General features: G+C 34.2%; 1 protein-coding gene across 1 annotated transcript in view; it reads left to right on the plus strand.

Moving 5' to 3' along the window:
- Positions 1-15,732, plus strand: part of LOC150101873 (gonadotropin-releasing hormone receptor-like) — a 177,005-nt gene that overhangs the window by 148,128 nt on the left and 13,145 nt on the right. The window contains exon 2 of the mRNA XM_090399922.1: positions 8,833-9,016. Within this exon, the coding sequence (XP_090256048.1) occupies positions 8,833-9,016 (184 nt within the window). The remainder of the gene's footprint in view (positions 1-8,832; positions 9,017-15,732) is intronic.

Below are 15,732 nucleotides of genomic sequence, written 5' to 3' on the forward strand. Positions count from 1 at the left end.
GTGATACGTACATTACATGCATTTGGTTACATATGATACATCTTGGAGGAGAACTAATTTCTTTGCTTTCATCCTCGAAGCTTATATGTAAGCTTATCTGAGGATGACACCAGTTGGTTATTGTGAATTGTTTTTTTTTTTTTTTGCTGTGTTGGGAAGCTGCGAAATCTGTGATTGAGAAATTCGCGCGCGCGCACTCACACATACACACACGCACGCACGCACACACAATAACTTGGAATGCATTGATGCATCGCTGAACTGGAAGCCTAAACGAATATATATTGTGCTTCATTAAATTTGTATGGTATTTTGAGTGCGTGTTTCTCGTTCATAGTATGTCCTTAGAGCTTTGTTCAGGCTATTGTAATTTGTAAGGTTTCTGTATTCAAAAGGTAATTTGTTTATCATGTCTGGGATGTAGAAGTTTCGCGTGGCCTTTCCGTAGTGATTATTGTATTTATATGTGATATAATTAGTAGTCTGAGGTCTTGTTATACGGTATGTATTTCTAACTGTCCTGTAGTTGACATCGAAATAATGTTTTAGCAAAGCTGCATAGTGACATAAAGGTGTTGCTGTCATTATTTTGTGTTCTGACATTGCAATGTATATTAAGGTCGTGATTTTCTCTTTGTTCCCAAAAGATCAGTTTTGTCATTTTGTATTGTAGCGACATTAATCTATTTAATTTGTGGGGTGCGCAGAAAGCATACGTTGTTATAGCGTATCTTAGTATATTTTGGCATATTGCTTTGTATATTAGTGTTTTTAGGCGTATGGGAACTATGTCTTTTAATCTGTAGAGTTTGCCACTTATTGTTCGGAGTTTGTTGTGTAGATGTTTTATATGGCTATTCCAGTTCATATCTGCATCGAGGTAAACTCCAAGGTATCGTATTGTTTCAACCCGAGTGATTGTAGTGGTTTTGTTGTTCTGTGTATTTTTTATGTTGTAGAGTGGATGTTGGATGGTTATATATTTGTTATCAACTGGTCGAGTCAGTGGATTTCTGAATATCATTAATTTTGTCTTTTCTGAGTTTAGGTGTATGGAGTTTTTCGTGAGCCAGTCTATGATCAGATTTATGTCACGTTGCATATTTGTTTGGGCTATGCTTGCGTTATTATGGATGGATATTATTGCTGTATCGGCTGCGTATTGGAATATCTTACCTTTGAGTGGTAGCTGATTAATATCGTGCGTGCAAATGTTGAATAGAGTTGGGGAGAGTACAGCTCCCTGTGGTACTCCACAGGTTACTGATAGTTCTCTGCTTCGGTTTGACCCGATACGTGTGATATGCTTTCTATTTTGAAGGTAGTTTGTGAACCACCTGTGAAGAGGCCCGTCTATTTCAACATGCCTCAGCTTTCTAACAAGGTTTGATGTGTAAGTGTATCGAATGCTTTAGTTAGATCAATAAAGACTACCATGGAAATTTTGTTTTTATCTAAGGCGGTATTAATTACGTCTGTAAAGTCTTCCAAGAGAGATGTTGTTCCCTTACTTTTCTGAAAACCATATTGTGTTTTGGGGATAATATGAAAGGTCTATGTGTATGCTGTGAGTTTCTTCAGTGTGATCCGCTCCATAATTTGATTGATAATTGGTAATGATACTATGGGTCTGTAATTGCTGATTAAATTTCTTTTTCCATGTTTGTATATGGGTGTGATTATGGCTATCTTTAGCATACTTGGTATCTGTCCTGTTTTAAATATTTTATTTATTAGTTTTAGTAGGATAGGACGTAAACTAGTTGCATGTTGCTTTATATCTTTAGGTCTTATACCATCTATTCCTGGGCCTCTGTTTGGTTTGATTTGATTTATTGCAGAGAGAAGTTCTGCTTCTTTTATGGTTGGGAACCATAATGCCTGTTTTGATTGTGGTCCAAGTGGAGGGTCTCGTTTTGTGATTGGGGGAATATTTCTGTGTAGTTCTTGGATGGAGTCTTCAAAGTATTGGTTAAAGTCATTTGCTAGTTGTTGGATAGTTTTTGCGTCTTTCATGAAGCTGTGTTTTATGGTTTCGGAGGCGGTCGTGTTGGGAACAAAATCTAGCATCTCATTGATCAGATGCCAGGTTTGTTTCATGTTGTTTTGTGCAGAGGTTAGTTTGTCTCTGTAGTAGCTTCTTTTTGCATTTCTGATTTGTGTTGTAAGGCGATTCCTTGTTATCTTATATTCAGTTTTTAAAGCTGTGTTATTTGGATATCGCTTTAATTCTTTAAGTTTTGTTAAGTTTTGTGTTATCCAAGGATTTTGTGTTGTTTTTGAACGAATTCGGATTTTCTTTGTAGCTTTCTTATATATTTCCTTCAGTGTGCGTTTAATGTTGTTGTATAAGATATCTGCTGAATCTGATGTCAGGTGTTCCCAGTTTGTTTTTCTTATTTCGTGGTTGACTATTTCTTCGTCTATTATTGTTTTCTGTCGCTTTTCTTCGGTGGGACATTGCATGGATATTGTCTTGGTGTGCAGGTTTAGAGCGGTGAAGTAATGGTCTGCTACTTTGCGCTTTATGACTGATGCAGTGTAACTATTTGGTGGTGCTCGGACGTTTATATGATCTAGACAGGAGGCAGTGATAGTATTTCCGAATATTTCTTCTCTAGTATATGATGTTATTGTCGGTATTAGATTTTACATTGATAGTGTGTCTAGGTATTGTACAGTGTTGTTCTGGTTTTCGTTTCCAATATTTATGTTTATGTCGCCAATTATCATTAGGTGTTCGGTTGAGCATATTTCTTGGCTTGAAAGCCAGCAATTGAGTTCGTTCAAGAATTTTATCATGTTTTGGTTTGGTGGCCTGTAAATAGCATTTAGTATTATGGGATGCTGTGTATTAGTGGTATTAGTGATTTCGAGGCAAAGGGTTTCAACATGCTCAAACTGATTGGCCGTTTCTTTTGCTATTAATTTTTGTTTGATAAATATTAATATTGCACCCCCTCTTTTTGTTTGGCGGCATGATCTATGTTGTTGGAAGCCTGGAATTTGGAAAGCAGTCGTTTCGTCATTAGTTATGGATACTTCTGTAAGAACCAATATATTAATAATATCAGTGTAATTCCTCAGTTAAGCCTGTAGCAATAACCAATGTTTTCGGATGCTTCTGATGTTAATATGCAAGATTGAGAGACCTCTCGCTTGTACTGTGTTTTGTTCCCATGAATCAAGCGATTCGATAGTACAATTACTAATGTATTCTGGTGTAATTACATCTATCTGATGGTTCACATTCATTTTTGTTGTGTTGAGATCTTCTTATTGAACTAAGTTGGAGTCTTTTGTTTCACTCTGGCAACCTGTCTATATCTTCCGAGCTTTTTATTTGTATAGACTTTGAAGTTTGTGACTTTCTCAGGAATATTTTGCCATCTTTGATCCATAAAAATTGATAATTTTTTTCTGTTTTTTCTTTTCATGCTTGGTACAAAAGATTCTGATTGAAAGGTGTTAAATACTCAGATAGAAAGATTGGCGTATTGTCTTGCGATGCATTTAAACCCTTGACTACTGTTTTTTTCAGTCTGCTGGATTTTATGAGATTGTCTCTTGTAGCCTTGCTTCTCAGACCAACTATGACTGGTGTAGGTCGTGGCGAGCCTTGTTTTCTGTTATTCCTGGGAAACCGATTTATGGTTTGAATATCATTATGCTCTAGGGGGATGTCAATTGTATGGCCTAACTTTAAAACTACGTCTCTGAGATTTTCTGGGGATTCGGTTTCTGGAAGACCATTTATGACAAGGTCTTCTTTATGTTGTTGTTGGTTTAAAACTTCGTATTGTAGTTTCACGGAATTAAATTCTTGACGGAGTTCCGATGTGTCTTTTATCAATTTGTGCTGCCTGTCAGTTAATACGTTAATGCTGGTTTTAATGTCTTTTACCGTTTGTAAGACTTCTTCGACTTTTGAATTATTAAATTTAACAAACTCTTCATATTCGCTAATCTTTTTTTTTGTTATTTCTTTATTTTGTTTATCAAATAGTTCTTGGACAAGATCTACCAGGCTGGCTTTTATATTTTCTAAACCTTTTTCTAGCAATAAATTTACGGAATTCAAATTATAAGACTCACCAGTATTTTGTTGTCTGTTCAGTTCATCGTCCGATTCTGCCTCCGGTGTAATCAGTTGTGCCGTGGGTGGCTGCGTTTCTTTGTTCTCTCTACAGTTTAGGCACTTCCATTCTTCTCGTTTGGCATTGGATTTACGTTGCCATGTTGTTTCTGAAAGTCCGGAACATGTAAAATGAAGATTCCTATGGCATTTCCTGCAGGTTATATGACTTCCGTCGGACGGTAATTCCTTCAGGCACTTGTTGCACTTCATGACTCACCTTTCTTCCTTTGGAAAGCTGCAAAGATGGCGACGTCCTTTGTTCTATACTCGTTAGCAACCGCGGTGTACGCTTCAATTTTTAGCACACTCAGATTTTGGATTCCACTTAGCCGATTTCGATGAATTATATGTCACTGTCTTCAGCGTGACAAGTAGAGTTACTTTATGATACTTTTAAATTAAAAAACAGGAGTTAGCACCACATTCAAACTATAAAAACGGGACCAGCGATACGACCATGCAACCGTTCGTATGCCTACACATCACCCTCTATCTTACACAGCGCCCTCTATCCTAATAATAATAATAATAATAATAATAATAATAATAATAATAATAATAATAATAATAATAATAATAATAATAAACTAAATTATGAATTGAGAGCACAAATAAGGAAATTCATGACAGTGATGATGAAAATTTTTCATAATTATTGAAATAATTGTAACAAAACTAAAATACATTAATAGAGTTCTTTAACTTATTATTTTTTAGCTTATTCTCATTGTAAAAAATATAACTATAATCATTAAAACAACATAAAAAAATATATCTTACGTGTTTAATACCTGTATAATTTTGTCATTTCTTAAATTGCAGATCAAACATATTTAAGATTCTTAAGAAGTAATTCTTAAGATTCCTAAGTCACTGCACTTAAAATTCAATCCTAAAGGCAGAACAGTGGATGCAAGAAAGAAATAGTTTTATTATTTTACCATCGCTTAATTATCCTTTCAAAGATGGTGGTGAAGATGGTTTCTTTTGTTTTTTTTTGGTTTTTCTGTTTTAAGAGAACAAAATAGACCATCTTCACTTCATCATCGCTTCTTTGTGTCCACTCTTTCAACGTTTGTTAATTATTGTGCTTATAGTTTGGCGAACAGAAAATTTTCACACAACAGGATATCTTTGCAATGTAAATATTAATTTTGTGTTATGCTTCAACAAAATAGTAACAAAAAATAAATAAATCTTCTCTCTTTTATCTTTAAAAGATTCCCAGATAAATTTTGAATATTTTTTTCCTGAGACACGTCATACATTTTTGAGAGTACTCAAACACAGGGTGGCCATAAAATAACTTTCCCTCTTTGGAGGTATCTATAGCTAAAACTAATACACGGAATGAGACCAAATTTTATATTAAGACTTTTGAAGGCATGGGGAGATGATTTCCGTGAATAAAAGATTTAGTACCAAAAGTCGCCGATAGTGGAAATTTTGTCACTGGCGGAGCCGAAAACAAGATAATTACATTAAAGGCAGATAAAATGGAATAGTAATATTTCGACGGTGTAAGCGACAGCCGCGTCACTCATTCCAGCTGGATATGTGGCGCGTTACAATGATAATAATAATTATAATAACAATAATTAAACTAAAACTAAAATTTGCATAATCCTTTTTACCTGCGTTTACTGCAAATATTTGACTGCTTTAGGCTCCACCAGCACCAAAAGTCCCCTATCGGCGACTTTTGGTACTAAATCTTTTTTTTTTTTTTTTTTTTTTCGCGGAATTCATCTCCCCATGCCTTCGAAAGTCTCAATATAAAATGTGATCTCATTCCGTGTATTAGTTTTAGCTACAGATACCTCCAAAGACGGAAAATTAATTTATGGCCTGTATATTACCTTGACGTTTTCGCTATAGGAAAATCATATCCATTATTTCCTCGTTTATTACCTCCGTCTTGACTGTTATATTTCTGATGGTGCTTAATACAATAACAACTTTGCTTGAATCAAAATCTCGTTAAGAAGTACATAGTTTTTTATGTGACTTCCACCGACGAAAGGCTGTCAGCCCATACTACATTAGTAACTTGGGTGGGCTGTTTTTTATTATCATTTTTTAATATTGTTATTTATTTATTTTCTTACATAATTCGGAAATTCTATTCTAGAGATTAGATATGGAAAATTTTCAAGAAACGTTGGGCCTCCAGTAAGTATGGGGTGATCTCACACGGGGTGATTAGATTCCTCTACTATCTAAAATAAAGTTGATTGCCGACATCCATGCCTAATGACTGAGATTCGAACCCAAAGTCCATTGGTAGGAAAGAGCGGAATCTATCCATTCGACCAACCAGGTCTGCAAATTCTTTACTAGGATATATTCCTACTTTTCATATTCTATTAAATTGGATTCCGGTAAGATTACAGTTTCAAGTTACAACACAGAATGTGGAGAGAACACTCAAATTTCTTCTTCAGTGAGTTGACAAGCCTAAAAAGTAGTAGAACTCTAAATATTTTTGGAAGACTTGACAAAAAGGCCTCCACTGTATTTCGATTAAAAACATGGTAATTCGTCGCCTATATATATATATATATATATATATATATATATATATATATATATATATATATATATATATATATATATATATATATATATATATAGTATAAATACCATGTTCCCAGTAGGTAAACTGTATTCCTAGATCAACATATAAAGATAAATCTCATAATAGCGAAAATAAAATAACCGCGTTAATACGACCAATTAAATTAAACACTTACTTGAATTCACCTGTCAGGTATTAAATGAATTGTTAGTACAAAACAGTACCTTACATTACAACGAGTCCACCGGTATCATGATCTCCCCCTTAGCAAAGAAATGTTTATTGCAAAGTATAGATTCTATGTCCACCTATTTCTATATGTAATCACCTACTAATAATGCATTCTTTTAAATGTTATTTTATTATGTCCATTAATCTTATTGGTTGTAGTAAATACATTGCATTTTCGTACTAAGTAAATTAACCGACAAACTTTCATATATACATTACCTATGATAAATTAACCTACCAATTTCCAGATATTAATGAACACAGATCATGGAAGTGGAGGATAAGAGATCATTGAGGTTCAGAAAGCCATCTAACAGACAGACCATCAAATTACCCATTGAATAAAGGCCTAACGCGCTCTAATAGATGTTTCATTACTTTTGTGATGGCAATTATCGTTATTATGCCTAGAACTTTACGATTTGAATCTCATTACAACTTCTTTTTGAAATTAAATAGTCAAGGTACATCGGAAACAAATTTTACTGAAATAATTGAAGTCATGAGCCCTCAGACGATTTCTATTTGCTCAATACTAACTACTGTACTAGTATTGCTATCTGAAATCTTTCGTTAGGCTTCAGATATTAGATATTATTTGGTACTTTTTTTATTAAAAAGACAATTTTATTGCTAATATTTATTTTAAACTGTAATATTCTATTATAAAATAAAACATTTAGGCTTTTTTTTTAATATTTAGTAACTATTTATTTGAAATATTCTAAACCACCATTATATTTTTTATATAAAAAGACTATTATAATAAAATAAGCAGCAACAAATTCGTGTCTATTAATATATTGATATGATATAATGATATATTAGTCCTAGCGTTTCACTGTGTCTGTATCATCTCAGAAACCAGGAGAGCTGATCTGTACACAATAGTTAGATGAAGTCGTATCAAAACCTTTAAAGCGTGCAAAATGATTTCCTTATTCCTGCATGTCAGTGTTCGTTTTAAGATTGCAATTATCTTCTGGGTTGAAGTTCTAAGATCATATAGTAAATAATGCGATTTAATCCATCCCAGAGGATAATTTCAATGCTGAAACGAATGCAGTCATATAAAAATAAGAAAATAAATTTGCCTTCCTATCCACTACTAAAATTCCAAGATCCATTTCTTCTAGCACGTTCGCACAGTATAATTGAATATCTCATTTTCATGAAAGTGTATAACTTTACATTTACTAACATTGGACTGATAACCATTTTATCCAAACTTATTGTTTGGATAAGAGAATGGCTCTCAATCCCATAGAAGATGGATCTAATCCCATATCCTCCAAATTATTCAACAGCCTTCCAATCCTGAGACAAGCTTTAGAAAAGTCCCAAAAGTATCCTGCTGTATTCACCGTCACATTATTGTAAAATGAGTAAGTTACTGAAACATTCCATTCCATTTTTAAACCCATGCCATTCATTGCAAAGTTGAGATTCTCTGTGAATCCATTTCTATATTCCACCTGTTACCAACTTTTACCAAACTATTCACTACCACTGCAGAGTTACTGATAGGTCAATAGTTAGATACATAGGCTTTGCACCACCCTTGTGCAATGGGATTATCATAAGGAATGTATGAACATTTTAGTGACGTCATCATTATCACAACGGTTGTTTTACAAGGCCATTTAGCAATTTCCAACAGAATTTTTTTTTCTTCATTTAAAACAGCAGAAAAAAAATAAACATAACAAAGAAAACATTCTGTCAACCAAAATGTGCGAAATCTGGATGGATGCAAAATTTTAATGAAATATGATATTTTGAATAGCGTTTTTTTGTAAATATATTCAAAGGTAAAATTGTGTGTAAAATTATTCAATATTTAATGAGAACTACTGTATAACATGTATATTTTGATTTTGTGCAGTTGGTCATATTCCGGGTTAAACTTGGCCCATTTGATGAAGAATTCTACCAATGTGTCACGTATGGCTCCTATACTGCTGATTGGCAAGAACAACTGTACACTTCCATCACCTTAGTGTTCACGTTCCTCCTTCCTCTAGCGATCCTCATCACCACCTACATCTGTACATTTTATACCATCTCCAGTGAGTTACTATTCTGTGTAATTTGTTCATTTTTTTTATATGTTTACAACTAATTTAAGCAAAAATTATTTAAACCCATATACACAATGAAATATATTTTTTAAAAATATATTTTATTGCGTAGTACAGTTAAAGCAGGGATGCTGAGGAAGATAAACTGTTAACTAAATCAGCAATCATTTTTATTGAATCTCTAGATGATTCTACTGGCAGTCCATTAAGTTCATAATTTTTAAAAATAAAAACAGAACATATATTGGCAGCTACCTCCTTTTATTATAATTACCCCAAGTATTAAAAAGTCAGTTCTTTAACAAGTTCTTGGACATGTTCAGACTGGACTGACCTAAAACAAGAAATACCGATTTTGATAAGGCGAACCATTACTTTCAAATATCCCTCCCACTTAATCTACGATAATATCCACAAATTTAAACTATCTAAAACTACAAGCTTAACACAGTTCTATACTTTCCTTACCATCGAACATATTCTCAGTAATTTAACATTCTTAACACATTTCAACGAACAAATTTTAGATTTCTCTCTTCTCTCCATCTCTTCATAAACAATTACAACAGATCAAGCAATATAAAAACATAATTTACTGTCTGAGTGTCTAGGCTAGTTGTGAAGCAGCCTTCTCTAACCAAAAGAAAAACATTGGTGCATGCAGGCGAAGAAGATCAACTTGTGCCCAAATTAAGACAATAGAAATATTTCAGAACTGCGAACTCATTGCTATGTTTCTCCTATTAAACAAAAAATAAATAAATAAACGTCCCATCCCATAATCATAAAGAGATAACTTACTACGTTGTGGATATGGGACTCGTTCAAAAAAGTACATACAGCAATACCTCGATTAATGCGCCTCCGATTAGTGCGTTTGCGATTAGTGCATCATTTTGTTCTATACCCAAATTCGATTAGTGCGCCTCTAAAATTCGATTAGTGCATACATCTCAAAAATAAATGTTACAGATTTTAAAATTTTCTATCTATATATTTTTATGGCTAACTATTTTAAAATCACTCACTAGGATGAAATAATTTAGTTACCGATTGAAAATATATTACAAAGTTATTTTTTAATGATTCGAAAAGTAATCTCATTGGAAGAAAAACTTGAAATAATAAAGATAAATCAACAAGGCTGGATGAAAATTAACTACAAAGAGAAAGGTAAGGCTGCTTGAAGTTCATCATGCATGCACTCGAAATCAAAGTATTATAATGACTGAATTAGAGAGACTTCTTTCTACATGGATCGAAGATTGTAACTAACCAAATACGGATCCAGCTAAGCACTGACCTTATTAAATAAAAAGCATTAAGTCTCTTTGCAACCTTGAAAGAAAGGGCTACCAATGATGGAAAAGAAGAATTCCACGCTAGTGCTGGGTGGTTTGAGCGTTTCAAAAAAGAGAAATAGCCTACATAATGAAATTACTGCTAGCAATATGCGAGCTATTTGGAAGCACATTCTTCCATATTGTGCAAATGATTTTAGAGCCTTTTCAAATGAATCTAAGTTAATTAAATCTCATTATGAGGAATTGAGTGATTCTGATCTGCTAAATTTAGATGCATAGCGAGCAGATCCTGAAGAATATGATGGAAATTTAATCACTGGCAAGCCCAAAGAGATTTCACAGAAACAATTAAAATATTTTTCATATAATTGAAGTTTTTAAGCAGCAATACTTAGAGGCTGACCCTGATTAAGAGAGAAGCAGTTAAATTTGCAGTACTAGAAGAGGTAATAGGGCCGTCAGTTGTATGGAAAAAAAAAGAAAAAGAAAACAGAAATAGAATGCCCGCTAAACTACTTTAGTTCAATTTTTTTATTAAGAAGTATAATAATAAATTTACATTCTAAATATGTTTTATTGTCTTTCAGCTTCACGATTTTCCTTTAACTAGGCCCTGAGATACATCCTAATCCTTTTATAGAAAAAAAATTAAGGGTCAAAAAAAGTTTGAGGAACGAATTATACTTTTCCCATAGGTTATTATATTCGATTAATGCGTCTGTTTTAAACAACGCATTAATCGAGGGATTGCTGTATTAAGAAATATATTAAGAGGTCAGTATAGAAACGAGGTGATTTGAAAAGTGTGTTTCGTCTCTGAAGTAGAATTCTAATCCTTAGCCCACCCAGACTGCTGCTGATATGCAATAAGCAAATTGTCTAATAGAAAGGGAGATGGTAAATCCCTTTATGTTTTTATAGCCAGGTGCGAAACACGGATCGAAATACATAGAGTTTCATGCCGAAAAAACTATGACCGGTTTCAACCTTTTTTGAGGTCGCATCAGTGAGTAGGTAGACCTGGAATATCAAGGTTATCCTTATAAGGACTGGCTTAAAGGGGCGAAGCAAGTATGCTTTTCATCTTCCTCGTTATCTGTAGAGGACAGTTTAGGGATAAGGTGTTATTGAACTATTAAATTAAAGCTCTGATCACGGCAGAAGGGTAACAGCAATAGTTGAGCCTGAGTTAGAACTTCATTGACTACCGCATTGCCATCCATTACCCTCCAAGGGTATTTCATCGGTTTTTTCATATCAACATCCATTCATTGGAATATCGAGGTTTTAACTGAACACGAACTTACATACCTCTACTATCGAATTGCTAAAGTGGTGTACTCCTATATATATTATTAATTACTAAGTTAAATCGTTAAAAAGCTAATTAAATTAGTAATTTAATAAATAATTTAATTAAATTAATAAAATAAATAAATAATTTAATTAATAAAGGATAGTTTATCATAATGTAAAACAATATATATGCATCTCTTAGGAGCTGGGTTTTACATTATGAGAGAATATTAAAGTTAGTGACGGAGCTTGCTCCACCTTTGCATGGAGTTGCCCTAGTCTGTACTACCCAAGTGATCATTTACACTTGGGCTCGCCGATAGTTTTTTCGGCATGAAACTCTATGGATTTCGATGAATTTCGATCCGAGTTTCGTATCCGGCTATAAAAACATAAAGGGATTTACCATCCCCCTTTCTATTAACATATTCACCGGTAAAATAGCCTTTCGGCTAATTAAATTAGTAAGGAAATTGCCTATCGTGGGCGAAACAAAATGAAAAATTTCCTACTTATACTTTAGTAATACGATTGTTTTTTTATAATATTTAATACAAAAATATAGTATAAATATAATAAAATTATTAATAGCTTAAAATTTTATTATTATTATTTTTTAATTAGAAACATATTAAAACACGTTTTAAAAATTAGCATAAAGTAAACAAGAGGTATTTTGAATTAATGCTTGGGTTGAACTACATGACTATTTTCAGTAGATTTTTTGTCATGGAAATGTTGACGAGGAGAGTATTTTTTCGAGTTTGTGTTCGTCCGGGTTCAGACCCATCAAACGTGTGCAACGATATCTACATGTATAAGACACTAGAGGAGAATAGAGATCTGCAAGTTGTCCAACTGTGTCATGCAGACTGCAGACAAGAGTATACAAAAGAACATGTAGGCAGATGTCTGCACACGAATGCTAGGAGTAACAAAGGGGAAGAATTCGTTGTCTTAGTCAATATGTTGGGACCTCAGATTGTAGGCATTAGTGAGACCTGGCTATCAGAATCAGACCTACTAACTGGCATAGAGTGTAAGGGGTACACTATTTTTAGGAACGATAGAGAGGATAGGAGAGGAAGGGGGAGGGCGTGCTGCTAATAATATCGGATGACCAAAATCTAGTTAGTGTTGACACCTATGATTGTAGTACTACTGCTAATAGTATTTCATGCGGCAGTGAGTTTGAAGCCATCTGGTGTAAGGTGGAATCTAATAAAATCAATAACATAGTGACATGTAGGTGCAGACCTGGTGGATCGGTTGCTGGTGATGAAGAAATGCATCACCAAATAGAAAAGATGAGCACGAAAAGAATAATCATAACGGGACACTTTAATTATCCAAATATTGATTGGGTAGCAGTAGACTCTCATGAGAAGAATGAAAATGCATTTATTGAGCTGTTGTGGGACAACTTCCTCAAGTAGCACGTGACAGAAGAAACTCGAGGTCAAAAAGTGTTAGATTTGATTATAGTGTCAGAGAGCGTTTCGGTTAAAGACGTAACTATTCTGCCTCCGGTTGATGACAATGATCATGCATTACTCACTTGGGAAGTGACTGAGTTTCTGAATGTTCTATTCAGCAAAGGTTACATGCTGAACCATAAAGCAGGAAATTATGATCAACTGAGGAGTATACTGAGTTCAGTGGAATGGGATCGGTTGCTGGATGGAAATATCGACAGTGCATGGGAAGCATTTAAGCAATACTTAAATGATGAGATATTAGAATGTCTCTCTAGAGGTAGAAGAATAAATATAGTAGGAGTGAAATGGATATGTAATGTTATTAAGCAAGGGATTCGTAAGAAAATGATGATGTGGAAGGAATACGGTGTGCATAAGGATGATGTCCGTTATGAAAGTTATAAGCAGCAGGCTAGAATAATAAGTCTGCGTAGGAAAAGAAACTGGCTCTGCGTGCTAAGACAACCCACAAGAATTCTATCGATATGCTGAAAGTAAGACAAAGAATGAATATGAAAGAATAATTCTTCTAAATGCTAATGAGTGTCCATTTTGCTAAAAGCTATCAACCTTGTGCACGCGACATTGAGCTCATTGCTATCTCGTCACTGGATGAAGAAACTTAGGTGTATGAGGACTACGTATTAGAGCTGTTGCATAAACTGAATAAGAAAATAAGAAATCAGCAATAGGGACTAAAGGAATAACAGCACTTGTACTAAAAGAGTGTTCAGATGAACTGGCCATTCCTTTGACCAGGCTGTTTGATATGAGTCTCATAACAGGGAAGATTCCGCAGGAATGGAAGGAATGTATGGTAATTCCAATGCACAAGGGTGGTGCAAAGACAGATGTATCCAACTATCGACCAATTAGTATATCAGCTGTGATGGTAAAGATTATGGAATATTTGGTTAGGTCTCGCATTCAGAAATGGGTTGACAGTGAATCTCTACATTGCAATGAGCAACATCGGTTTACTAAGGAAAGGTCATCGTTTAGCAACTTGTTCACATTCTATAACAATGTTACCATTGAATTAGATAAGGGGATTGGATACGTTTGGATTTTGCTAAGGCTTCTGACTGTCTACAGCATGGTAGACTGTTGCATAAATTGACGAATACAGGTTTGAGGATGTAAGGTAACCAGTGGTGTACACATGGATTAGCCCTTAGTCCACTCTTATTCAATCTGTACATTAATGACATTGAGAAGGATTTGACAGGCGACATACAGCTATTTGTTGATGATGTCAAGATTTGGTAAGGTAGTCAGAAATGCTGCAGAATGATTTGAGTAGGCTGGAATTGTGGGCATGGGAAAATAGGTGTCAGTTCAATGTCAGTAAATGTAAAGTCGTCCACTTCGGCGTGATTAGATATCCAATGTCGTATTATATTGGTAGGATTATGCTAGAAGAAACTGATCAGGCTAGAGATCTTGCAGTGTTAGTAGAAGAGTAAGTTGAAGTTCAGTGGCTATTTAGCAAGGATTGCAAATACAACTCAAAAGATAATTGCAATGCTGAAACGAACGTTCACATGTAAAGATAAGGATGTTATTTTGCCTCTTTACAAGGCGTTGATAAGACCACACTTGGACTATTGTGCGCTGCTCTAGTCTCCTGGTTTCCTTTGTGATTCTGATATTTTGGAGAGAGAGTGCGTGCAAAGGAGAGTGTTAGAAATGATATCAGGATTATGTAATACCGATTATAAAGAGAGATTGAGAATTTGTAGACTGCAGACTAGCAAACAGGAGAAAAAGGGAAGATATGATTGAGACTTACAAACGTCTTGTAAGTGTGGTGAGTAATGGGAATTACTCACCACACTTACAAGACGATGGTGAGTTACAAGACTTACAAAGGGTGATGAGTAATGGGAATTACTCACCACCCTCCTAATGGGAATGTTCAGAGTTACATAAGTTGTATAATATTATATGTTGTAGTTTACTATTTTTTTTTCAAGTTTGAAAAGGTGTGATTATACAACAGTATTTACACATATGCAATCTAAATATTATATTTCCTTATTCTCACAAACATACAGTGTAAACTCATGATTTACATTTTAAAGATTTTTTTATACATTGCATACATTTGTTACAGTTATTATATACATTATATACATTTGTTTACTTATGATACATTACTTACATTTGTTTACATGTGATATTTACATTACATACATTGGTTTACATATAATACATACATTACATACATTGGTTTTCATGTGATACGTACATTACATGCATTTGGTTACATATGATACATCTTGGATGAGAACTAATTTCTTTGCTTTCATCCTCGAAACTTATATGTAAGCTTATCTGAGGATGACACCGGTTCGTTACTATGTATTGGTTTTTTTTTTTTTTGCTGTAGTTGGGAAGCTACGAAATCTATGATTGAAAAATTCGCGCGCGCGCACTCACACATACACACACGCACGCACGCACGCACGCACAATAACTTGGAATGCATTGATGCATCGCTGAACTGGAAAACTAAACGAATATATATTGTGCTTCATTAAATTTGTATGGTATTTTGTGTGCGTGTTTCTCGTTCATAGTATGTCCTTAGAGCTCTTTTCAGGCTATTGTAATTTGTAAGGTT

This window comes from Typopeltis vanoorti, chromosome 11 (genome assembly GCF_054136105.1).
Source record: "Typopeltis vanoorti isolate ZY-2024b chromosome 11, IOZ_Tvanoo_1.0, whole genome shotgun sequence".
In the NCBI taxonomy this organism is placed as follows: domain Eukaryota; kingdom Metazoa; phylum Arthropoda; class Arachnida; order Uropygi; family Thelyphonidae; genus Typopeltis; species Typopeltis vanoorti.